Here is a 27,127-nt window from a genome sequence, read left to right on the forward strand (position 1 = left end):
CACACCCTCCTGACCTTTCCCCGAGCGCTACACTCATTGGCAGGTCAGAATGACACGACTGCGCATGTCTCCGGGCCTCTGCGCCCTCTCTCTTGCCTCAGGTTCCTGTGAGGATGGAAGCGGGGGTTCCCACAGGACAGACTGCGCATGCGTTGCGGGAGCTGCTTTTCGTTTCCAAGGATGCTTTCGATGTGTAGCGATGGCAACAGAGGGCCGTGTTGCTCTTCCGGTTCGACTTCTGGATGTGGGAGGAGCCTGGATGCTTTGGCGCCAAAATTAGAAATGGAGGAACGAGAACGACGGGAGATTTGATGGCGCGTCTTCAGGTAAGCGGGGTCTTTATTGTGGGCCGCAGTGACGTTTCTCGTTCTCTCGGGGGTGGGGCTTCTTCATTTCACGCTTCAAGCGCTGGATGGCTCCTGTGGCTAGGAGGGACTCCAGGTTGACTTCCCCGCCCCCCAAATTCCCCGCGCGTAGAAAGGTAGCAGCTCAGGGAGGAAGGAACGGATTAAACTGGGCGTTCTTCTGGTGCGATAGCTTCTGCTTATTTTCCGGGCTGTCCCAATGAGACTGAACATCGCATTCATTATGTTGTTGCACTGTCAGATGTACGATCCCTTCTCTAGTAAGCTGAGTCCAGTTCTACCAAGCCTCCCTGACTCAGTTGAGGCAGATTTTCTTTTGGTGGATGTTTGTCAATCACCCTCAGTGTTGCCACATTTATGCATGCATCATTTAAATTAAGGAACTAATTACTTGAAGTAAATGTTGAGGGGATTTAAAACTGACATTTTATTCGTTTTTATATATTGGATTTTTAAGGTTAGGACTTTGTGGTTTATGTACATATTGTGTGTACGTTCTACCTTGTCTATTTTTATAGAAATATTTATTATAGTTCTGAAAGTATAGAAAGTTACATTTTTTTAAAGATATGCAAGGTATCTCTCACCCTGCCTCATATATTTTTTCTGATGTTCATAGAGATTATTCTCTTTTTTCTGTTTGTTTTTCATAATGATGCTAAGGCCTACGGCTACAACATCTAATAAATAAACATGCAAAACACTTGGAGTTGCCAGGTGAAATTATGAGACACTGCCTTGTATTGTGAGATCATTGATCAGCTGTCACCAGCATTAAAGGTGGCAATGCTAAAGATCAAGCATAGGACCTTGTAGGTGCACAGACATGTATTTCACTGGAGCACATTTTGAGTCTTGACTCAAACTTTGTTCTGCAGCTTCAGATCAACCCGGCTCCCCAGGTAAGCTAAGGTCTTCTGCTGCCATTAGAGTTCCAGCTAACTTCCATTCATCATGCTCCAACCCATCTGAAGGTTATTTTCTTACTTTAAATTATAATAACATGGAGCAAACAGAATCTTATAAAGTCTCTTCTATGGATCTGTATTCAAAGGGCTCCTTCTCTTCAACTACTCCACTAATTTTGTCCCACCCTGACTCTTAATGAGAAACAGAGCTATTAAACCCAGTCAGATCAGACCAGATACATTTATTTCGGTCAGCAACCAGTACAAAATACAAAACAGTAAGACACAATATAAGATTGGTTAAAAGTTCCAAAATACTTAATGAGTTCAATAGATCCACCCTAACCCTTGTACACATTTAGCCAGGCGCTTCTACATTTAATTGCTAATTTTGCATATTTGGCAATAATAAATTTGGCAATAGTAAATTCTTATTTTTATCCGAAAGGAGTTCCTTTAATTTGGCTTGAAGTAGCCCTTAAGTCAGTCAGTGAAGACAGAATGCAGCAATTCCTGACGTAATTGGTTGTAAATACAGCAATCAAAAATCACATGTTGGTGTTCTCGATGTTACTGTCCTGTCATATGCAAGTATTAAACCCAGTCGAGCTTCTGTTGTGTCTTTCTTCCATGGTAATCAACCCCATTACCTGCAAGAGATAATGGCATTTGCTCTACACTACTGAATGACATAATTGTCCTTTGCTTTGTAGGTTGCCCATGGGTTAGATTGCTGAGATGAGTTCGGAGCCCAGAGGCAAAGGGCCCAGGCCAGGAGGAAGAGGCTTCCAGCGATGGAGAGGGAAAGGAGGATGGCGCGAGAGAGGAAAAGGGCGAGGGCAGAGAGAAGATGCGGAAAACTCGGCGGGGAAGTCAGGATCGAGTATGCCAACGTCACCATGCGACTTTGCTGTATTCTGTTGCTGGGGCTTTGTTTTATGACATCACTCTCTTTTCTTCTGTCATAGAACTTGAGAACTTGGGGTTCTCCAAAGATCTATTGAAAGGCTGACCGAGAGAGCCAGCTTGGTGTAGTGGACGAGAGCAGAGGACTCTAATCTAGAGAACTGGATTTGATTCTCCCCCTCTTCTACATGCAACCAGCTGGGTGATCATGGGTTACCCATAGTTCTCTCAGAGCTGTTATCACAGGGTAGTAATGTTAGATCTCCTTCAGCTCTACATACCTCAAAGGGTATCTGTTTTGGAGAGAAGAGGGGAAAGGTGTTTGTAAGCCACATGGGAGAGCCAGCTTGGTGCAGTGGTTTGGAGCAGTGGTTTCTAATCTGGCAAGCTGGGTTTGAGTTCCACATGCAGCCAGCTGGGTGACCTTGGGTTCGCCACAGCACTGATAAAGCTGTTCTGACCAAGCAGAAATATCAGGGCTCCCTCAGCCTCACCTCCCTCACAGAGTGCATGTTGTGGGGAAAGGGAAGGGAAGGCTGCTGTAAGCCGCTTTGAGACTCCTTCTGGTAAAGGAAAGTGGCATATAAGAACCAACTCTTCCTCTTCAGTAATATCAGGGCTCTCTCAGCCTCACCTCCCTCATAGGGTGTCTGTTGTGGGAAGAGGAAAGGGAAGGCAATTGTAAGCTACTTTGAGGCTCCTGGTAGAGGAAAGCAGCATATAAGGACTCACTATTATTATTCTTCCTTGGGGTAGTGAAAAGTAGGGTATAAAACGCCAACTCTTCTTTTCCTTTTTCCCCCACTTTTTTCCCCTTTCTTTTTTCCCTTTGATTCTAAAGTGTCAACTTCTTAATATATGTTTATATCCTGCTTTTCTTAAAACTGAGAATGTTATGCTAGCTACTGTAACTGACTGCTCGTTTTGATACTTTGCAGCTCCATCCCACCTCATTCAAGCAACGTTGGACCCAGGCATTCCTTATAGAGGCTGGAAGCTTTATTTCTCAGAAGGTGAGACTTTTTGGGGGGAGCACATGTCGGCCTGCGGAGAGAACAAGCGTGAGGACTGAAGAAGAGAATAACTTTTCAATTCATACTCGGTCCTCTATTTAACACCATATGTGATGGAGCTAGCTCCTTGACCCAGCACCGGTTCTCAGTACATTCTTAATCAAAGCAGTTCCAGTCGGACTGCTTGTACAAGTCTTGATAATGTGCATTGTGTCTTTTGGTTCAATAAGCATGCTAATGTTTGCAGCAGTTCTAGGAAATCCAAATTACAATCGGAAATTCCATGACTGCTCAGAGGAGACTTGCTCAGACTACTCATTCAGTGCTTATAACCTGTGCTGATTTCTGCAAAGCCCAAAATAATTGATGGCAATAGTGGCTAGGGATCTAATGATGATGTCTAATATTTGAAGTTTCATGTTGTTTAATGTGATTTTTTTCTATTCAGGTGTTGTTTTTTTACTGTAATGATTGACTGTCTTATAAGCAAATTAGTTTGGTGTAGTGGTTAGGAGGGCGAACTTCTAATCTGGCGAGTCCAGTTTGATTGTACACTCACCCACATGCAGCCAGCTGGGTGACCTTGACCTCACCACAGCACTGATAAAGCTGTTCTGACCAAGCAGTGATATCAGGGCTCTCTCAGCCTCACCCACCTCACAGGGTGTCTGTTGTGGGGAGAGGAAAGGGAAGAGGATTGTAAGCCACTTTGAGACTTACAGAATGCATACAAAGCAGAGTTACTTAGATGTGTGTTTCCCTGATCGTAGGAGCCTCTTGTGGCGCAGAGTGGTAAGGCAGCCGTCTGAAAGCTTTGCCCATAAGGCTGGGAGTTCAATCCCAGCAGCCGGCTCAAGGTTGACTCAGCCTACTCAGCCTTCCATCCTTCCGAGGTCGGTAAAATGAGTACCCAGCTTGCTGGGGGGTAAACGGTCATGACTGGGGAAGGCACTGGCAGACCACCCCATATTGAGTCTGCCATGAAAACGCTAGAGGGCGTCACCCCAAGGGTCAGACATGACTCAGTGCTTGCACAGGGGATACCTTTACCTTTTCCCTGATCGCCTAATCCTTTTGGCTCCTGTGGTTTTTATGAATGGCTCTTTGCCGTTTTATTTTCAATGGGATTTCAGTCTGGTGACTTTCATTATTGCGGTGGTTTTCCACTGCATTGTAATTTACTTTGAGAAGGGCTGGCTAGAAGTACCATTAAATATTGAGTAAACGTGCATGCCTTTATTGCTTAAGAATTTTTGGGGGGTGAGGGGAACTTAAGGGAATGAATCTAAATCACTAAACATCTACTCTCATGGAAATTATCTAATTCAGCGTTCGATGACAGCTCCCCTTTTGTTCAGAAGATTGAAGTGTTTGAAAAGTTTTTTGCATCTCGGATAGACCTTTACGATAAGGTAGGGCATCGTGATGTCAACGCTTGCTCGAAGATCTTCAAGCAAGGCCTTATGAGGTGGGCCAAAGTGAAAATAGCTTTTGTCGTGGAAGTGCTTCTATGCAGTCCTTTTCTGGAGAGGCTGAGTACATCACTTGTTTGCAGGGGTTGTTGGGAGGGGCAGTGAGGCCTTGTTCTGCAAGTTATTTTGGGGTTGGGTGGCAGCTTTATTTTTGATCCTTGCTACTGACTGTATTTTGATTGATTTCTGTTGCAGCTGTATTCTTACCAGCTTTTATATTGCTAATCAGTCCGTTACTACAGGGGTAGTCAGCCTGTGGTCGTCCAGATGTCCATGGACTACAATTCCCATGAGTTGTAGTCCATGGACATTGTAGTCCATGGACGAATTGTAGTCCATGGACATCTGGACGACCACAGGTTGACTACCCCTGTGTTACTGTTTATATGAGAGGAATGGGAAGGCGACTGTAAGCCGCTTTGAGCCTCCTTCGGGTAGGGAAAAGCGGCATATAAGAACCAACTCTTCTTCTTCTTCTATATGGCTATATGCTGCAGATAGCTTGGGCCTTGGTGTTTCAAAAGCTCTTCTATTAATACTCTATTTCAGTAGTCCCCAACCTTTCTGAGGTTGGGGACCGGCAGGGCATTGGGGCGCGGCCCGCGGCCCGCGCGGGCCCTGCCCACGCATCGGCCGCGCCCGCGGGCCGCGCCTGCGCATCGGGCCGCGCCCGCGGGCCACACCCCCGCATCGGGCCGCGCCCCCGCATCTGGCCGCGCCCGCGAGCCGCGCCCCCGCATCGGGCCGCGCCCGCGAGCCGCGCCCCCGCATCGGGCCGCGCCCGCGAGCCGCGCCCCCGCATCGGGCCGCGCCCGCGAGCCGCGCCCCCGCATCGGGCCGCGCCCGATTCCCTCTCCCCGCCCTCCCGCAGTAAGAAGCTTCCCGGGCCGCAAGCTTGCGGCCTGGGAAGTTTTTTACTGCGGCGGGGGGGGGGAAGAGCGGGGAGAGGGAGCCGCGGCCCGGCGCCATGGCCTTCCCGGCCCAGCACCGGGACGCGGCCCGCAGGTTGGGGACCACTGCTCTATTTTATGCTTTAGTCATGGGACTAGAAGAGAACCAGGCATCTAAGAGCTCTCCCTCGTTCTCCCTGAATCTGCTTGTGCCAAACCACATCCAGATCATGCCTTAGCCTTCACACCACTTATTGTACTGCACTCTGATAACTATATCAGTTATCTGTTTGGTGTAGTGGTTAGGAGTGTGAACTTCTAATCTGGCATGCCAGGTTCGATTCTGCCCTCCCCCACATGCAGCCAGCTGGGTGACCTTGGGCTCGCCACAGCACTGATAAAGCTGTTCTGACCAAGTAGTAATATCAGGGCTCCCTCAGCCTCACCTCCCTCACAGGGTGTCTGTTATGGGGAGAGAAATGGGAAGGCGACTGTAAGCTGCTTTGAGCCTCCTTCGGGTAGGGAAAAGCGGCATATAAGAACCAATTTTTCTTCGTCTTCTATATGGCACGATCAGTAACCAGGGTCACAGCTCGATGACCCCACTCCAAAGGCCCCAATGACTTAGACAAGCGGTAGAATTTCATCCCACCCCATGAGAAAAACATTGATGATGCTGGCAAAACACTTGTCAACTTTGTGGAATATTGTGACCAATCCAGTTCCCCCATGTTTCATTTTGTAGGATGAAATAGAAAGCAAGGGGAGCGTCCTTGTGGATTATCAGGAGCTGATTAATGCCAAAGAAGTAGTGGAGTCAATACCCGATATTTCCACCGAATTTAGGGATATGCCGCAGAAAATACTGGACTGCATGGGCGTGGCGATTCATCAGGTAAATACTTCCAACAGGCAAAGAGCAAATATAGCACTGAGTGCGAAATGTTTGCAGGCTAGGAAGCGAGGGGGGGGCAGAATGTCATTTATGATTGTTAAAAGAAGCCGGGCTGCAAGGGGGAAACCTTATTTAAGCTCTTTAAACATTGAACAGTGCTTGGGAGTCAGGCCCACTGGATTCCATTGAACTTCTTCCCCAGTCAATATACACAAGTTGGCAGTTCAGGTCTCCTGCTTTTGCAATGTGATTACATTTGGGTTACTGCCCTTTTTTGAGTGGCAGTCATCCCACCTGCACTACAGTCATTCTGAGCCATGAGACCAGCTCTTCCTAGCCCTTACCAGAAATATTGTGGAACAGATTTGGTCATGTCAAGCCACCTTCCCTTCCCAAAATGGCCAGTGATGGGCCTGGAGAGGGTGGGGAGGGGAGGGGCCCCAGGTGGGCGTGTCCACAGCTCTGCTTCCCAACCATATTCTGCACGATCGTGCCACTTCTGCGGTTTCTCAATGGTAAAAAAGTTGAGAAAGTCTGCTGTAGAGCAACAGGGGGATTGGGCTCCAGTGACTTTTAGTGATGTCAGCAGCCACCCAAATTTCCAAGAACAGCTGCCCTGGGGAACTCTCTGAGAACAAGAGGATTCCAGGAACCCTGGTTAGGAATCCTTGGCTTTGTGCAAATTCTGCTGGCATCAAATGTTTCTGTCTCTCTCATTCTTTTTTAACTTGCATAGTTTCATAGATTTTTTTTGCCTCTTTTTTCTGGAGGTGCTAAGCAAAGATCTTGAGAAATATGCAGCGGAATTGCAGGCCCAGGAAGGGCTGTCAATTGGTGAAGAACCCATCATCAATGTGCCATATATCCATGCAAGGTAGCCATTTCTTTCAACTTATTTATTACCACCTTGCTTGTTTTAAAAGCACGCAATTATGTAGTTCACCAAACTCATCACGCCTTTGCTAATTTGCGTGAAGGCAAGGGAGCCCATGGCCCAAAGTGCAGATGCTGGACCTTGGTCATGGCGCTCTCAAGTCACGACTATGGAATCTCATTCTTTCTTCACCACTTCCGTGTTTAGGATCTACAACTATGAGCCACTTACTCCGTTAAAGAACATCCGGGCCAATTGCTACGGGAAATACATTGCAGTCCGTGGGACCGTTGTGCGTGTCAGCAATATCAAGCCCTTCTGCACCAAGATGGCCTTTAGATGCAGCACCTGTGGAAATATTCAGAGTGTCTCTCTGCCTGATGGGAAATATACACCCCCAACAAAGGTAAACAGACCTCTTTTTAAAGAACTGTTATTAGCTAACAGGGTGCCTATTGTGGGGAGAGGAAAGGGAAGGCGAATGTAAGCCGCTTTGAGACTCCTTCGGGTAGAGAAAAGCGGCATATAAGAACCAACTCTTCTACTTCTTCAGTAATATCAGGGCTCCCTCAGCCTCACATCCCCCACAGGGTGTTTGTTGTGGGGAGAGGAAAGGGAAGGCAAATATAAACCCCTTTGAGCCTCTTTCGGGTAGAGAAAAGAGGCATATAAGAACCAACTCGTCTTCTTCAGTAATATCAGGGCTCTCTCAGCCTCACCTCCCTCACAGGGTGTCTGTTGTGGGGAGAGGAAAGGGAAGGCGAATGTAAGCCGCTTTGAGACTACTTCGGGTAGAGAAAAGTGGCATATAAGATCCAACTCTTCTTCAGTAATATCAGGGCTCTCTCAGCCTCACCTCCCTCACAGGGTGTCTGTTGTGGGGAGAGGAAAGGGGACTAAGCCACTTTGAGCCTCCTTCAGGTAGAGAAAAGCGGCATATAAGAACCAACTTTTCTTCTTCTTCCTCCTTCTTCCTCTTCTTCTTTTTCTTCTTCTAGTAAGGTTTGTGGTTGTTAAAGAAATGAGAAGAGACTCAATGATTTCCGCAAAGTTAAGCTAAATTGTTCAGTATGATTTATGGAGGAAGAATTCAGTACAAATTAAGAGCGCCTCCTTCCCTACCTCCCGGTCAAACGTAGCTAATTTTGGCATTTCAGTGTAAACTTCTGGCACTAATTTGTATATCGTGTTTTTAGTGTCCTCTGCGTGAATGCCATGGACGATCTTTCACTGCAGAGAGAAGTTCTCCTTATACCATTACCGTGGACTGGCAGTCTATTAAGTAAGCACGCAAAGTCTGTTCTTTCTTTAAAAAATCACTGTTACAATAATTGAAAATTTTATTAACATGTATAATAAGCATTTGGTCTTCATCAAGAGTGTTTCTACCAACCAAACAGACCGGAGCTTATTTTGTATTGTATCCAATAATCTGAAAGCTGAACACGTTTGAATTGGTATTTTGGGGACCAAACTGCGGAATCTTCCGGCGTTCCGCAGGGTCTGTAAAACGGAGCTCTTCCGCCAGGTCTATGGTTGAGGCTGGGTCGGTGAGGTCGATCTATTGCCCCCTGAGCTTTCGAAGTGAACATCAGTGGACCTCCATCTCCACCCCCTTTAGTAGCAGGGGGTAGGCATGGGATTTTTCCGCCATGTTGGGAGTATTTTAAAGTCTTATAATGGGAGTTTTAATGGGGTTAGAATCATAGAGATGGAAGGGGCCATACAGGCCATCTAGTCCAACCCCCTGCTCGACGCAGGATCAGCCCAAAGCATCCTAAAGCATCCAAGAAAAGTGTGCATCCAACCTTTGCTTGAAGACTGCCAGTGAGGGGGAGCTCATCACCTCCTTAGACAGCCTATTCCACTGCTGAACTACTCTGACTGTGAACTACTCTGACTGGGTTAAGACGTTGTGACTCGTCATGAGCTGTTTAGGGAGTGGCGGGAAATAAATCAAACAACAACAACAACGTTCGTGGAGCCTTACAAACATGTTGGAGGTCTAGCTTTCAGCACCCTAAAGAGTTCGGGCAACCAGTAGCTGGGAGATTCCACCTAACCTGTGCTCCATGTAGCCTCCTGGTTTAGGCTGGATGTATAAGTCTGAACTATCTTTATACAACCACAGTGTAGTAGAGTGACTCCTGTCAGCCTAGAATCTGGGCTACCCAGCTTCCTTGTCTCTCTAACCTAGGGCACAGGGAGCTGGTTGTCCAGGCGGGAGGATGATGTAAGCAGCTTTGGATCTCTGTTGTGGAGAAAGCCAAGGTATCAATATCATAATTATGTGTGCTGCCCCCCGTATTTTAGGATTCAGGAGCTCATGTCCGACGATCACCGAGAAGCTGGCAGAATTCCTCGCACCATAGAATGTGAGCTGATTCAAGACCTTGTGGACAGCTGCGTTCCAGGGGATGTGATTACGGTCTCAGGAACCGTCAAGGTCTCCAATACAGAGGAAGGTATGCTAAAACTTGCTGCTGTTTTGGAAGCAAATTGATGCAATATTTCCTCCTTTTAAGAAGCTAACTACTTAGCAGCTTTTTCCAGTCAGGGGACCTCTGGGTGGTTCATAATATATGACCAAGGATGCCAGTCTCCAAGGGGAACCTGGGGATCCCCCAGAATTACAGCTTATCTCCAGGCAAGAAAATGCTTAGAAGATGGACTGTGTGGCGTTATGCCTCATTGAAGTCCCCCCCCCCCCCCCCGGTCAGGAATGCAGATTTGAAAGGAAAACTCCACTGTGTAAAAGATCGTAGTTTATTCAAACCAAACTCGCTGGATGCCCATAGACAAATCTAACAAGCAGAGGTCAAACCCCAGCTCTTATCCCCCCCCCCCCCCCAGCTTCCGGCCTTTCCCAGACCTGTTAAGATTCACATTTCATCCAGACACAATACATGGAGATGCAGGTGCAAGGCCTGGGAAGCCAGCCAGACAAGATAACAAGGAGCTACAACGACCTTGGAGAACAGCGCCTAATTCTAAGAGCAATACAGAGAAAGAGTAGAGAATACATTTCAAAATGGTTACACTTAGGTTCACAGTACAGCAATCAATCATGTCAGAAACCTTGGGGTTCTGACACCCCCTCCAAACCCTGTCCTCAGCATACTGCACCCCCAAAGTCTACAGGTTTTCCCTGACCCAGAGCTGGCACCCATATATGAGACTGAACATAGTACAATTTGCATAACCATTAAAAGTGTAAAGTGTAAAGCTTTCCAGCATGAAGGCAATGGGTATTTTTTATTTATTGCAGTTATATCTCATTTTTCCCCCAGCGGGGGAGCCCAAAGGGGCTACATTGTTCTCCTCTCTTCCATTTTATCCTCTCAACAACCCTGTGAGGTAGGTGAGGCCGATTGCATGTGACTGGCCCAAGGACACCCAGCAAGACTCTGTAGCAGACTGTGGAGTTGAGCCCGGATCTACCAGATCCTAGTCTGGCTCTATAACCCACTGTTTTTCAAACCATTGTCTGATATCCCTTATAGAAAGCAAGCATTTAAAAAATAGAAGAACCTGGTTTATCTTAGGATTGAACGTATCAATCATATTTGTCCTGTTTGTTCTGCCTTGTGATTCAAACATTTCAAAAATTTTAGGCCAGCGACTACCGTGAGGCTTCGTAAATCATGGCTTTGAACACAGGCATTAAAAATTCCATTTTAACAGGGGCATCGAAAAACAAAAGTGACAAATGTGTCTTCCTGTTATACATCGAAGCAAACTCTATCAGCAACAATAAAGGACAGAAAGTCAAGGATTACGAACACGGGATGAACCATCGGCCATGCATGGAATTCTCACTTAGAGATCTTTATGCTGTCCAGGAGATCCAGGCAGAAGAAAATCTGCTCAGACTCATTGTCAAGTACGTAATGGGTGCTAATCTACTGTCGGTTGTTGCTTGCTTTCCTACTTCAGCATTCCAGTCCCTGTGCAAGTGGTTTTTAATCACAGAGCAGGACCCTTTGGTTAGGCCTCAGCTTGCAGTGAAAAGTAACTGCTGGTTAAAATTCAGCAGTTTGGGTATCTGTGATAAAATGCACACAAGCCTGCCTCACTCAGGAAAACCAGACGTGCTTCCTTGTCTTCTCAGACTGCAAAGGAGTAGAGGTGAGATTGTATCAGCGCTTACTTGGGCCTAAAAGGTGAAGGTATCCCCTGTGCAAGCACCGAGTCATGTCTGACCCTTGGGGTGACGCCCTCTAGCGTTATCTTGGCAGACTCAATACGGGGTGGTTAGCCAGTGCCTTCCCCAGTCATTGCCATTTACCCCCAGCAAGCTGGGTACTCATTTTACCGACCTCGGAAGGATGGAAGGCTGAGACAACCTTGAGCCGGCTGCTGGGATCGAACTCCTAGCCTCAGGGACAGAGCTTTCAGACTGCATATCTGCTGCCTTACCACTCTGCGCCACAAGAGGCTCTTACTTGGGCCTACAAAAGGGATTTCATAGAATCATAGAGTTGGATGGGGTCTTGAGGGCCATCTAGTCCAACCCCCTGCAGAATGCAGGAAATGCACAACTACCTGCCCACTCACAGTGACCCCAGTTCCATGCCCAGATGATGCTCCCCAAACCAGACTCCCTGGCCAATCTGGCCTGGAGGAAATTCACCTCCTGTCCCCAAAGTCAGCATTTCCCTGGGCATGCAAGAAAGGACCACAAGAGCCAAGCACCAATGCAGTCCCTTCTGCTCCTCCACTTGCATTCTGCCTAAGTTCACAGAATCAGCATTTCTTCGTTCCCCCTCTAAAAATCCCATGTTTTCATTCCCCGTCTTCATTCCAGAACCTTCAACTTCCTTCTGTCTTGATAATTCTTCCCTTTCTCTTGTCTCATCGCTCCTCTTAGCATCAGACCCATGCTGGGAGTGCCGGTATATAAATGTAATCAATAAATTAATGAACAGAAGGATCATAAAACCTTGCAGCAAGTGACTTGGCGTTGAGGTGTTCTGCTTACAGCAAAGAGCAGGTTTCTGTATGAGAAAATATAAGCAGCAACTGCATATTTCAGGCTTATAGTCATCTCGGGACATCTCACAATGAGACAAAGCTTATCACTCCAGTTGAAATCAATGGGTCTTCAGAACACTCAGCTTTGGTTGCTGTACAGATCCAGCAGATCCATCCATGTTTGATGGATCTGAAAAATCCTCTTCTGTACAGGAGTTCATCTGAGACTCATAAGAAAACAGACACGCTAGTTCTCTCATGAGTTCTCTCGTGAGCAGGACGGTCTGCATTCTGCAACAGAATGTGAGATTTTGGCATGTTAAAAATCTTTGCCCATTTTCAATGCACGTTTCTCCTAACTGATACACTTGTAAAGATGGAGTTTCAAGAGTAGGTGAGCCATGCCTGGTGAAATCTCTGTCGCTGTAATAGGGTCTCAGTAGGACTCACAGAGTCGACGCCTAGGTAGTAGAAATTTGGCACCTTCCATCATTCCTTGTCTCACTCCATGCCTTTCTGGGCGGGCACATGCAAATCTCCCAAGCATGGGTGGCTGCAGAAGTCAGTTTTGGTGCAGGATTTGCATTAATTTAGGACCCAATGGTTTGGGGTGAGGGAGGGAGATTGGGATTTATGAGGTTATTGACATAGATTATATACACGCCTGTATAGCATATAGTCACTTGAAATTAAGTGTTAACATCATATTCTTTTCCCTTAATAGCTCTCTTTGTCCAACGATCTACGGTCACGAGGTACGTGCATCCCACCTAAGAAATTTTAAACCCTTAACATTGAACCATCGGCGGTCACTGTTTTTATTCAATGTTAAAGTCGCAACATTGTTCAGTATGTGTCCAAAGGAGTGGTTCTCAGCCTTCCTAATGCCACAACCCTTTAAAGAGCCTCTTGTGGCGCAGAGTGGTAAGGCAGCCGTCTGAAAGCTTTGCCCATGAGGCTGGGAGTTCGATCCCAGCAGCCGGCTCAAGGTTGACTCAGCCTTCCATCCTTCCAAGGTCGGTAAAATGAGTACCCAGCTTGCTGGGGGGTAAACGGTAATGACTGGGGAAGGCACTGGCAAACCACCCCGTATTGAGTCTGCCATGAAAACGCTAGAGGGCGTCACCCCAAGGGTCAGACATGACCCGGTGCTTGCACAGGGGATACCTTTACCTTTACCTAAAGTCGCAACATTGTTCAGTATGTGTCCAAAGGAGTGGTTCTCAACCTTCCTAATGCCACGACCCTTTAATACAGTTCCTCATGTTGGGGTGACCCCCAACCATAACATTATGCAAGGGTTCTTTCACATAAATTGAACCGAAACTGGCCAATGGCGTGAAGATCCATTGTTCGTGATTATATATAAATTGTTTTTTCCCAGGGGCACTGCTGGAGCAGCTGGCGGCTGAGCACGGGTGCCTGCAGGAGAAGTGGCAATAGTGGCGGCGCCCCCCCCTGGCCAAGCTGCTCGCCCTGCCGTGACCCCTGTGAAAGGGTCGTTCGACCCCCAAAGGAGTCCTGCCCCCCAGGTTGAGAACCACTGTTCCAAAGTCTTCTGTGGATAGGCCATGTTGGTAGTTAGAAATCTCAGACACTTTTAGTAGTTTATACCTCCCCTAAATTCCATAAATAAATTTTAGCTTGCATATGATTCGCTCGGCAATTCTTCACCACTCTTCCTTACTGGTTGACATGCACAACTTTCTCTGCGAGGAACTGTCCTGGTTATTCAACATTTATATTTGCCTTCTCTGGAAAATTAATAGTATGACTTTACTGCTGATGTACATCAAGACAGTTGTTCGCTATCTCAAGACAGCTAGTCTTAGAGGGGCAGCATACAAATCGATATAATAAATGGATAAAAAGACATGAGCAGATCTTCTGTTGTATGATCTACCAAGGCTAAACATTGAATCTTATTATTTAGGCCTGAAATGCATCAGAATAAATCACCGTCCAAGACATATTGAATATTTCCACTCCTCTCCTTTGCCATTTGCTTTATGTACCCCTCTTTGATTTAACAGATCGTGAAAGCTGGTTTAGTGCTGGCCTTATTTGGAGGATGCCAAAAATACGTGGACGATAAAAACAGGATTCCTGTTCGAGGAGACCCACATATCTTGGTGGTTGGAGATCCAGGATTGGGGAAGAGTCAAATGCTGCAAGTATGGGATTATTGGCTCATAAATACACTTGCTTAAAAGTTCTGTAGTCAAAGTTTTATTGTAAAAAAAAAAAAAACACTAGCTACCGTATTTCCTGGAAAACACAAAAATATCACATACTCTTTTCTCTGGGCCTGTTCCTTTAGTATAATTACAGTAGCCCAAGCCTGCCACTCTCAAGAAATGCTTTCTGTTTGCTTAGGCCGTGTGCAGTATTGCTCCTCGCGGAGTGTATGTTTGTGGCAATGCCACGACGACAGCTGGCCTGACCGTCACCTTGTCTAGAGACAGTGCCTCTGGAGATTTCGCTTTGGAAGCCGGCGCCCTTGTGCTTGGAGATCAAGGTATGACATACAGCCGGTTGCTTTCTTGCACAAACAGGCTCTGCTCAGGTTGCTCAATTCATTTAGTGGATGATACATTGCATAACATTTAAAAAAAATGTATGCCAACCGCACTGGTTAGCAGTGTGTTTCCGGATCAAGTTTAAGGTATTGGTTTGCCTATGCCCCCAGCAGGGCAGTCCACTCTGCGGGTATGAACCTGCTGCTTGTCCCGGGCCCCCAGGACATTCGCCTGGCCTCGACAAAGGCCTTTTCGGCCCTGGCCCCAGCCTGGTGGAATGAACTCCCGGAAGAGCTGGGGGCCCTGCCGGAGTTAGCAGCTTTCTGCAGGGCCTGCAAGATGGAGCTCTTCCGCCAGGCGTATAGTTGAGGCCGAGCTGAGGTCCCAGAATTACCACCAGCGGATCCCCTAGAATTAGTGAGATCAAGACCCTCACTCCTAAGGAAGTGCTCCCCCACATGCAGCCAGCTGGGTGACCTTGGGCTTGCCAGGGCACTGATAAAAGGGCCCCAGGTGGGCTTGTCCACAGCTCTGCTTCCCAACCATATTCTGCACAATTGCACCACTTCTGGGGTTTCTTGAAGCCTGAAGAAGAGTAAAATTGCCTCAAGATAGAGAGCTTAAAGCCGAGAGATGCGTCTTAATTGATATATTACTGTTAGATGGATTACAGCCTCTGCAGTGGCAATCATTGAAGAAGTATTTGAAAATGAGTAAAATATACCTAGGAGCCCCTTCTGATTGCCCAGAAATTATATGATTTATACACCAAACAGGAATGGCTGTGAGATCATTTTGGCCTGCTGATTTCGTTTTTTTTTCTTCTGTAACATTGGGAAATCAATGGTGTAGATCCTTTTCATTGAAGAAGCTTTCTCAGCAGTAAAGGAGTTGAGAAAGGCTGTTCTAGCCTAAGGATCCTCCCTCTGATTTACATGGCTCTTCTGTTGGAGGGAGAGCTATTCAGGATCAAGTAAGCCTTCTTGGAGGGTGGTTGGATCCATGACATTCTATCTGATGCTTCATAGAATCACAGAATCATAGAGTTGGAAGGGGCCATACAGGCCATCTAGTCCAACCCCCTGCTTAACGCAGGATCAGCCCAAAGCATCCTAAAGCATCCAAGAAAAGTGTGCATCCAACCTTTGCTTGAAGACTGCCAGTGAGGGGGAGCTCACCACCTCCCTAGGCAGCCTATTCCACTGCTGAACTACTCTGACTGTGAAAATTGTTTTCCTGATATCTAGCCTATATCGCTGTACTTGGAGTTTAAACCCATTACTGCGTGTCCTCTCCTCTGCAGCCAATGGGAACAGCATCCTGCCCTCCTCCAAGTGACAACCTTTCAAATACTTAAAGAGGGCTATCATGTCCCCTCTCAACCTCCTTTTCTCCAGGCTGAATATTCCCAAGTCCCTCAACCTATCTTCATGATGACAGCTTTCTGCTGTCATCATGATAGTTTAGGAGAGGACACACCTGCCAATTATTTTCTCTCCTACCCCCTTGGGACAATTGTTTCCAGGAATTTGTGGAATAGACGAATTCGATAAGATGGGCAACCAGCACCAAGCCTTGCTAGAAGCTATGGAACAGCAGAGTATCAGCCTCGCAAAAGCCGGCATCGTTTGCAGCTTACCAGCCAGGACGTCAATCATAGCAGCAGCCAATCCCGTCGGGGGTCACTATAACAAGGCCAAAACTGTATCGGAGAATCTGAAGTAAGTTTTTCTACAGTATGTAGTAGTGATTTCAGCCAAAATGAGATGGGTGGGAGGTCTGCAAACATCCACCCAAAAATTCAAGCATACATTGTAGGAATCTTATTATTATTCCTCTGTTGGCTTCTAGGGAGGGAATGCTCTAGTCATTTTCTCCGGAATTCACAACTTTAATTGTTTCTGCTGCTTATAAATGTGTTTTATAAAGGCTTACAAATATATATTGTAGCCTTCTTTTAATATATCTTGTATATATGAATTCTTTTCCACATTATGCTGTCTAAGATGCTCCACTGTAGAAGAAATATGTATATTCAACATCCTACACCAGGATTTCGTGAAACCCTGGGGTCTCTTGACGGCCCTGGAAGGGCTTCCTAAATGGGTGGGAGATAATTGATTTCTTCTGTATTAAAAAAAAATGTTAAACGTTTATTGGGCAATATGACACTATGTGATCATGTTGACCCACCCACTACTCCCAAAATGGCCAATGATGGGCCTGGAAGGGTGAGAAGGGGAGGGGCCCTAGGTGGGGTGTGTACATAGTTAGGCTACCCAACCATATTCTGCATCATTGTATCACTTCTGGGGTTTCTCAAAGCCTGAAGAATATTTCAGGGTGTTCTCAATGATAAAAAACTTGAGAAAGGGCATCCTACCCAGTTACAGATGATGTGCTTGATGTATTTTTCCCCTTTCCCATCCTGTAGAATGGGGAGTGCGTTATTGTCCCGGTTTGACTTGGTGTTCATCTTGCTGGACATACCCAATGAAGACCACGACCACTTACTCTCTGAACACGTCATGGCCATGCGTGCTGGGAAACAGGCTGGGCGTAGCAGTGTTACAGTGTCACGCGGAGGCTCGCAAGATTCACGCGTGTCAGTCCTTGAAGCCATTCCGGATAAGCCGTTATCAGAGAGGTTAAAGGTAATGCCGCCTGTTCAGCTCTTTATTTAAAAAAAAATAACATCCCATAACCTCAGGTTGCCAGCATGGATTGCCTTGGTGCTACCAAAGGATTTACCCATCCTTTGGTGTACAAAACTGGAGAAGGAGCTTATGCATGATCTTCGGCACCTAAATCCCCCTACTCTGTCAGGTCTGTGATATCGTGAGAACTTTCATCGTATTCTAACCTCTTGTGGTGCTGCTAAGCTCCGCAGATCCTTCATTCAGGGGTAGTCAACCTGTGGTCCTCCAGATGTTCATGGACTACAATTCCCATGAGCTCCTGCCAGCGTTATTTCAGTGTTTGCTGGCAGGGGCTTATGGGAACTGTAGTCCATTAACATCTGGAGGACCACAGGTTGACTACCCCTGCTTCATTGCTTCCGTGAACACTTCCAAAACTAGTGTACTCTCATCCACTGTTTTCTTACCTCTTCCCTTTTTTTAAAAACTTTTTTCTGCTCCACTTCACTCTGCATTTCTTCAACACAACTCTCTATTCGTCTTGCTGCATGCTGGTTTTTGCAGAACATGCCCTACGTTCCTTTCTAACAAGGACTGTTGTGTATGGAAATTTCCCCGTGCACAAAAACCAAAAGGTACCAACAGAAAAAAGAGAGAACCTGTCCCAGGCTATCAAATTCAGTATACAATATAATATTTCTACAATGCACATTATTAAGGTATTGAATCAAACATCAAAATGTGTCTTATCTCTATTTTAATGACTAATGTGTTAAGTATTAGCTCTAAACATAATTTGTGCCTATACTTATACTTTGAATTTTAGGAAAAATATATTGGAAACTTGCAAGGATAATTCTCACAATCATAGGAGGTATGCTTCTTTTGTAAATTGGGTTTGTTAATTTATGTACCATGATAGAATTTACACTGACTGTAACTTTACTGTGATTTTCTGAACTTAGGAAAACCATTGATGAAAATTCAACACTGAAAACGGCACAAATCTAGAGTCCGTTTTGGTTGCTTCATTAATCATTAAAATAGAGATAAGACATTTTGATGTTTGATTCAATATCTTATTAATGTGTATTATATAAATATTGTATTGTATACAGATTTTGATAGCCTGGGACAGGTTCTCTCTTTTTTCTGGTGGTACGCTTATTCAGAACCAAAAACCAAAACGAACAAGCAGAAAGTTGCCTCAGAAGAATACAATAGACGATCGTGCTGAAAGCTGCTGGAAATTCCAGAAGCAACAACCAGAAAGCGCTCCTCAGCGCAGGTCATCTAGCAAGGCACCCAAGTCAGTTCCTGTGCCACAGCTAGGCCAATCATCAGAATGAAAGGGGACCTAGGAAATCCATTTAATGCAGAAAGCCCGGGAGAGTTGTGCCTTGCCAAAGAAGGATACATTGGACATGGAGAGGAAATTATTAAAATCCTGAGTGTTCAATGTTGGGATTCCCCACCCCCTAGCAAAGGAAGAATAACAGCCTCTTTTAGGACTGCTGGAAAAGGACCCTTCAAGTAAGGAGATACTTGCTAGGTGGAAAACCCATCTCTGGCAGATCATGACAATCGTGTAGAGTAAAAGTTGACACAAGTGGTGGCACGCAGATTTCCGAGGGCATGCTGGGGCACATGGATACCTAGCAAGAAGACTCCCGGAACCCCCAGGTTCATTGGCTTCTTCCGGGGGGGATGGGTTCCAAAAAGCCTTTCACTGTAATCAGTGGTCTTCCTCCTGACCATTGGAGGATGTGGGTTATTGTTTTTCTTGTGTGTTTTGTTGAAGGGCACAGAGCTTTGCAATGAGGATTATTTACAGCTGAATAGGCTTGAGCTTCCAGAGCCCAACACTCTACTGTGGAACCACAGAAGCTATCTGAGGGCCCTCTTAAGCAGCCCTGGTGCACATGAGCCTTCTGCACATCCACGCTCAGAGCAGGACAGCATGCACTAGGGTGCTGGCCTTATACCCTACTGGCGGCTTGTCAGCACATTGCCTACACGTGGAGAAAGTGCACATGCATGCACTCCCTCCTGGTGAGAGTGGTGTGGGTGCTGCTTTTCAAATGCTTCTGATTGTGGGGAAGGAGTGTCCAAATACACGCTTCCTTCATGTGTTGGTGTAACGCTGATGAGCCACCAGGTTCATGGAGGCAGGGGGCATGACCAGCGTGCTCATGCACATGTTGTTCCCCGTTCATTGACTGAACTCATGGAAGGTTGCGTGCTCAAGGCTGAAATGGGATTCTTCAGATCTGAACGACATCTGTCATCCTTAGGTCATTCCCGGAGAAAGTTTTGATCCAATTCCACACCAACTGTTAAGGAAATACGTGGGTTATGCACGGCAGTATGTACATCCCAGACTGTCTCCAGAAGCTGTTCAGGTCCTCCAAGATTTCTACCTTGAGCTACGGCGGCAAAGCCAAAGAGCAGACGGTACGCCTATCACGACAAGGCAGCTTGAGTCCCTGATACGCCTTACAGAGGTATGCCTTCACGTAATATTCCTTTCTTACTCTGAGTTTTACAACATCTGCACATATTTTCTGTCTGAGCTTCTGCTGTATTTTAAGTGAAAAAGACTGTATAGTGATTCTTGTATGTATGTTGTTCAAATATTTTATTTTGTTCAGTGCACAGTTGGAGGGAAACTGGCTCGTATTTGAGTTTCCAGGTTTCTTGTGGTTGTGCAGAGAATCTTTTGTCTTGCAGTTCAAGGGTCAACAACCTGTCATCGGTCATCTTTTCTTTAAAAAGCATAATGTTAATTGAACTTTGTCTATGTGTATGTATTTCTCTATATCAGGCTTTCTCAGGGTTTCTTGATGAACCTGGAATGTTTCCCAAATGGGTGGGAATTAATTTTTATACAATTTTTTAATTTGGTAAACATTTAATGGGTGATATGACCATACATGGTTATGTTGAACCCCCCCCCCCCATGGCCAGTGATTGGCCTAGAGGGGGTAGGAAGGGGAGGGGCCCCAGGTGAGCATGTACACAGCTGTACTTCCCAACCATATTCTAAATGATAGTGTCACTTCTGGGGTTTCTCAAAGACTGTAGAATGTTTCAGGGGTTTCTCAATGGTTAAAGAAGAAAGGCTGCTCTATATGTGTATATCACTCTGTCCCTTTTTTGTCACCTCATCCTTAGATTGAATATAATCTAGCCCCATGTTGTTGGCTCTAGCAGTGCTTCTCCAAGGTCTCTGGCAGAAAGAGAACTCCCCAAAACTCCAAGACATTCAGGGATTGAATCTGGGACTTACCTCGCCCCTGTAGGCTTTAAACTCCCATCCGAGCCGTTAATAAAACTGCATGTAGCACCCAAAAATGGAATCACACATGTGTGATTTATCATAAATCTAGTATACATCCAACTACCTTATACTGAATCAGATAATCGGGCCCATTTTGGTCATTATTGCCTAATCAGACGGGCAGTAGATCTCCATGGTCTCAGGTGGAAGTCCTTCATGTTACTTATCACCTTGAGATGTTGGAGATTGAACCTGGGTCCTCCTGCATGCCAAGCAGATGCTCTACCACTGAGCTTATGCACCTTGGAGAATAGTAACGGTTAATGTCCTTTATGAGTCTGAGTTGATGGAGTCCTTTGCTCTAATAAATTGCTCTAATAAATTTGGAGAAGCTTGCTGAAATATGCCTGAAGACTAACTGAACTGTGTGGCCGTGCTTGCATCCGGGCCTGTAAAATGTGGACAATTTCTTCCCACCTAAAAGTTCTTCTCTTGTTATAAATGAGGTCAGTAATTACGTGAGATTTAGTATTCATTTCTCATTTAAGGCCCGATCAAGGCTGGAATTAAGGGAAAAAGCCACCAAAGAAGATGCTGATGATGTCATAGAAATAATGAAATACAGGTATGTACAGGAGATAAAATGTGGTTGGGATAAAATCCCAAGAAGGGATTTAGAAGAAAAAGAAGAGTTGGTTCTTATATGCTGCTTTGACACCCTGTAAGGGGGGTTGAGGCTGAGAGAGCCCTGATATTTCCTGCTCGGTCAGAGCAGTTTTCTCAGTGCTGTTGTGAGCCCAAGGTCACCCAGCTGGCTGCATGTGAAGGAGTGCAGAATCAAACCCGGCTCACCAGATTAGAAGTCCGCACTCCTAACCACTACACCAAGCTGGCTCTCTTTTACTCTTTATTTACTCAGGGCTCCATGTACAAATGAAGTTCCACAAGATTACAGTGAACACCCATTTTTAATAATTTGAACTGTGCTTGTCATACAAAGAAATTTATTAGCCAGTAGAGATGGTGGGCCAAGTGGGGTGAGGGGTTGGGTCAAAAGTTCTGTCCCACTCATGGTGGAGACGCTCTGTAGTACAAGGAATCTTCCATTGCTGGGGCATACCTTGACCACTAAATGAAGGACAATGAACATCCACAAATAAGTAATGTAGCTCAGTTCTGTTCGTATTTGTTCTTTTTACATTTGGAATTATTGCATTGTCAGTAGACCTAGTATAAGACCTTCTTGCAGCATTATAATTAGTAGGCTGATGTAAGCGAATGAAGTTGAAGTGAGGATCACTGCTTAGTAGCTTTTATTTGTTTGTTTGTTTGTTTGTTTATTTAGCGTCCTCCCCGGAGGCTCAGGGCGGTTTACATAAGAACAAAGAACAATACATAAAACAGTCTATAAACAAGTGAATACCTTACAATAATAATACTAATAGTTGTAACCATATAACAATATAATAGTATAAACAATATAAACAATACAAAAGTTTAACAATGCAAACAGGTGCAGAGCATATTGATGCAATTCTGAGGGAGGGCAGGGGGGGAGCAGGGGCCCTTCAATCGCTGTTGGTTGTGCCTGGTCTCAACCAAATGCCTGGCGGAAGAGCTCCTTATTGCAGGCCCTGCGGAACTGTTTAAGCTCCGTCAGGGCCCTGATCTCTGGGAGCTCGTTCCACCAGGTGGGGGCCAGGACAGAGAATGCTCTGGCCCTGGTTGAGACCAGGCAGACTTCTTTAGGGCCAGGGATCCTTAGCTGGTTGGTAGCGGTTGAGCTCTTTTGGGGGCATAGGCGGCGAGGCGATCCCTCAGGTACACTGGGCCCTGACCGCGTATGGCCTTGAAGGTAATTACCAGAACCTTTAGTCTGATCCGGAATTCAGCTGGCAACCATTGCAGTTGGTGGAGAATGGGCTGGATGTGAGACCTCCACGGTGTTGCTGTGAGGATCCTGGCCGCTGCATTTCGAATCAGTTGTAGTTTCCGGGTCAAAGCTAAGGGCAGGCCTGCGTAGAGCGAGTTACAAAAGTCCAGTCTAGACTATTTAAATAGAATAGAACCCGTTGTTGATTTGTGTATTCGCTAATTTGGTCTTCTTGTGTCTCAAGCATGTTAGGAACTTACTCTGATGAGTTTGGGAGGTTGGATTTTGAACGTTCTCAGCACGGCTCCGGAATGAGCAACAGATCCCAAGCAAAGAGGTTTATTTCTGCCCTCCACCGTATTGCAGAAAGAACCTACAACAATGTCTTCGAGTTTCAGCAGTTACGGCAAATCGCAAAGGAGGCAAGCATAAAAGTAAGTTGGAAACTAAAAAATATGCCTTGCCAGGATGAAATGGATCAGCATTATCAACTGTAAAACAGTTGTGAAAGTTAACTGAAAACAAATTATTCCTCTCTCTATTTCCACTACTCAGTGGGATCCAAATATACAGCTCGAACGCTGATTGCTGAACACAAAATTATATACTGGAAAAATGTATACTGAAGTTGCTGGCCTTGCTCATGTGTCTTCTTGCATCAGCACCCAAGATGGTTGCACCTATGGTTTTTGTTATTCATTTGCAATCTACCTAGTAGTTTTTGGCACACTCTAATGTGGTTTTCTGCAAATATTTCACTCTTATCAGCAATTGGGTAGGTAATGTATGGCGCAAAATGTGGCAATAAATAGTTTATTCTGTCACATTTTACATAGTACCAATATGTGGTTATGAGCTTCTTGTGGCGCAGAGTGGTAAGGCAGCCGTCTGAAAGCTCTGCCCATGAGGCTGGGAGTTCAATCCCAGCAGTCGGCTCAAGGTTGACTCAGCCTTCCATCCTTCCGAGGTCGGTAAAATGAGTACCCAGCTTGCTAGGGGGTAAACGGTAATGACTGGGGAAGGCACTGGCAAACCACCCCGTATTGAGTCTTCCATGAAAACGCTAGAGGGCGTCACCCCAAGGGTCAGACATGACTCGGTGCTTGCACAGGGGATACCTTTAATACGTGGTTAGATTTTTCCTTTATAGAAGACGGCATTATTGAGGAATAGAAATGTTCCAAATTCATTTAGAAAAGACATAAGGCAAGCTGTGTTCCCCAGAACGCAGTACTTGATGTACTTTTCATGCAGTTCTGATAGCATATGTCAAAGCTGGCTGCCTCCTCTGCAAAGGACTTCCACAAACAGAAACATCAAAAGCTGTTTTCTGCAGGGTGGGAGCATGCCTTTGCTTATTTTTGATTCTTGACACTGCCCCCCCCACACACACACGCACACACCCCTTCAAGTTACATTCCACAATGCCATAACACTAACTACTTTTGAAACTCCCCTGCTGAGTGAACATTTTACATTTCACATATCACATATTTGTTTGCCTAGAATGACCCAGTGGTTTGTTGTTTTCTTCTTCCAGGTAGCTGATTTTGAAATTTTTATTGGATCTTTAAACGATCAGGGTTATTTCTTGAAAAAAGGTGCAAGATTGTATCAGCTCCAGACTATGTGAAGAAACGAGTCCAGTAGAACACTGTGTAGTGGTAAGCATGGTTACAATTTACAGGTAATCTTAAATTAACAAATTGGCTGAAATTCAAGATCATCTTAGAGTTTAGTACTTCTGGGAACACTATGTCTTCTGATGTATAATTGTTCAAAGTGAGTGCAGAGAAGACTAAATCCGCGTATTTGCATGGGGCAAGAGGGATTTGGAAGGATATGTCCTCATACATCGCTTCCTTCATTCTCTAGTGTGATTCTTCTCCATTTTCCTGTTCTAGTGTTAACTGTAACTTGTGGTTTTAGATACAGATTGGCTAACATTAAACATGAAACGGACAAGGAAGCCACATACGAATGGGGGAAGAGAGAGAGCACAGGAACCCATGGCCTGCTCATGGCCCTTCTCCTAAAGCAAGCTGTTGTTAAAATGTCTTGAAACTGAGTCACCAGTAGCAGTCTCTTAAAAATATTGTGTAACATTTTTTCTGAAACGAATATAATTTAGTGTTTAATTCCCGCACCCCCCCCCCCCCAGAGGACACTGTTCAGAATGTTTTGTTACATTTAAACTACTCTGGCTTAAAAACAAAAAAGCAGTTCACTTATTGGGAAGTTTAACTTATTGGTAAGTTTAATTTCTTAAACTGGAAACAAAAATCACACTCTGTGTATGTTCAGAACTCTGTGAATTAATGTTTTAGTTGCAGAAAACTGCTATGCCGGCTTTAAGCCATACCATGTTGGATTACTTAAAATTAAAACAGAATCTTTGTTCAGTTTCGTAACTTCACTTTGTGTGTTGCACGGTGGCACAGCAAGCCAAACTTTCACCATTCATTCATTCATTCATTCATTCATTCATTCATTCATTCATTCATTCATTCATTCATTCATTCAGCTTGTATCCCGCCTCTCACGACTTTGTCACCTCAAGGTGGCTAACAATTAAGACCATAACAATTTCCCCATAAAACCCCATTAAAACAATGGCAGTACACATAAGAACCCACAAGATGGTGGAACAAACTAGCACCCAATCTAGTTTACTAAGTTCAGTCAGTCAGCATTAGTTGTTATATATAACAGGGATGCTCAGCTAGGGTGGGACCCCTGATCGAACTCCGGTCAACTACCTCCCGCCCTCAACCAAATGCTTGGTGAAAGAGCACAGTCTTGCAGGCCCCGCAGAACTTCACTCCGTCAGCGCCCTTAGCTCTTTCGGGAGCTCGTTCCACCAGGCAGGGGAATAAAGCACAGGCATAACCTGTATGATATTGTGCCCAGGAGAACTGCTGGGCTTTGTTTTATGGCATGTGGAGGACAGCAGCAGGTAGTATCTATCCTACTGCTCTCCATGGTGGCATGGGCCTGCCTCCCAGCAGGATGAGAGGAGGTAAGGGAACAGCTACCACCACAAGCCAAGAGCATTTCACACATATGTATTCCTTGAAGGCAAGTTAAGGTCTGGATGGTAGCTGAAGCACTCTCCCTGTTCTCTGTAGGTGCCAAGGGCCTTGCATAAGAAGATGTTTTGGCATGTGCTCATAAGGGTTTGCAGTCAATCCAATTATGTAATTATTTAAAATTTTATATACACATTTTTCCTCCCTGTAGGGATCCAAGTGTCACGGACCCTTTTAACTCCCTTTATTTCCATTTGATGATATAGCAGGAGGGCTAAGTAGCAGCACTTTCAGACCAAGCTGTGCTATCTCATCGACAAGGACCAAAGTATGTAGTGTGATTTAAAGCAGTGGTCCCCAACCTTTCTGAAGCTGGGGACCGGCAGGGCAACGGGCCGCGCCAGCAGGCCGCGCATCGGGCCGCGCCCACAGGCCGCGCATCGGGCCGTGCCCGCAGGCCGCGCATCGGGCCGCGCCCGCAGGCTGCGCCATCGGGCCGCGCCCGCACATTGCGCATCGGGCCACGGGCGCGGCCCGGCCCTGATTCCCTCTCCCCGCCCTCCCGCAGTAAGAAGCTTCCCGGGCTGCAAGCTTGTGGCCTGGGAAGTTTTTTACTGCGGGGGGCGGGGAGAGGGAGCCGCGGCCCAGCGCCATGGCCTTCGTGGCCCGGCACCGGGCTGCGGCCCGCAGGTTGGGGACCGCTGATTTAAAGGACACAAATGTTGTGTATATAGTGAGTTGTGCATACTTAAAAAAAACACCCCATACAGCTCTTAAGTTAGAAAACTTCTGGCATTAGAAAATAATTTCTGATTGCAGCCTATACAATTCCCCAAGATGTGTACTTTGACAGGCCATGGTGTTTATAACAGATAATTCCTCTCAGCCCTTTGCTCAGAAATAATTTATTTTAGCTTAATGTAGGTTCCAGTACCAACTGGGCTGCAAGTTCTACATCTCTTAAACTGGACAAAGCACTACTCATTATGTCATGATCAGAAAGCATACCAGGCTGTAGTGGAAACTTGCTGGCTGACTTTGAGGCTAGCTGCCCACACTCAGCCTAATGTAGGCATGAGGATAACATGGAAAATTAGGGGAAGAAGGGTGTGATGAATCTGTGTGTGTGTATTGTGCCTCTGGTAAAATACTTGACCGATACTTGAAAATATTCTCAAAATCACCCTACTGGTGATGACACGATATGGCTGCTCAGTCATGTTGTGCCCTCTTTGTCTTCCCCAGTTCCCAATCAGGAAGAAAGGCAAGGTCTCAAAAGAAAAACAGCATAGTTTATTGGGCCAAGAACTATGTGGACGGGTTCCGTCTTTGCCAAGGGCTCAGATGGAATGCCGTACAGAGCATTTACCATGAGTTGTACTTATACAGAAAATCCATCCATTGTCCATCAGTCATAAACTTAACATAATTAACACATAGTCAAACGTGAGCCATGACATATACCAGGTCCCTTACCATCTTCTATTTTC

General features: G+C 45.7%; 1 protein-coding gene across 5 annotated transcripts; it reads left to right on the forward strand.

Annotated features, from left to right (window-relative positions):
- The first annotated feature begins 166 nt into the window (after positions 1-166).
- On the forward strand, positions 167-25,010 carry MCM8 (minichromosome maintenance 8 homologous recombination repair factor). 5 transcript variants are annotated; one of them, XM_077313183.1, is made up of 20 exons: positions 198-326; positions 1,987-2,156; positions 3,118-3,192; positions 4,522-4,604; positions 6,300-6,449; positions 7,220-7,323; positions 7,531-7,729; positions 8,520-8,605; positions 9,637-9,788; positions 11,008-11,206; positions 13,022-13,052; positions 14,331-14,471; positions 14,674-14,815; positions 16,342-16,537; positions 17,251-17,470; positions 19,750-19,959; positions 21,284-21,360; positions 22,853-23,042; positions 24,149-24,272; positions 24,538-25,010. In XM_077313183.1, the coding sequence occupies exons 2-19, from the start codon at positions 2,012-2,014 to the stop codon at positions 24,239-24,241; spliced, it is 2,493 nt and encodes an 830-aa protein (XP_077169298.1). In that variant the 5' UTR covers positions 198-326; positions 1,987-2,011; the 3' UTR covers positions 24,242-24,272; positions 24,538-25,010. The 5 variants fall into 5 exon arrangements, with proteins under 5 accessions (XP_077169290.1, XP_077169298.1, XP_077169306.1 ...); XM_077313191.1 differs by having other exon boundaries at positions 24,544-25,010; XM_077313175.1 differs by having other exon boundaries at positions 167-314; positions 24,149-25,010.
- Positions 25,011-27,127: the final 2,117 nt, after the last annotated feature.

This window comes from Paroedura picta, chromosome 1 (assembly GCF_049243985.1).
Source record: "Paroedura picta isolate Pp20150507F chromosome 1, Ppicta_v3.0, whole genome shotgun sequence".
In the NCBI taxonomy this organism is placed as follows: Eukaryota; Metazoa; Chordata; class Lepidosauria; order Squamata; family Gekkonidae; genus Paroedura; species Paroedura picta.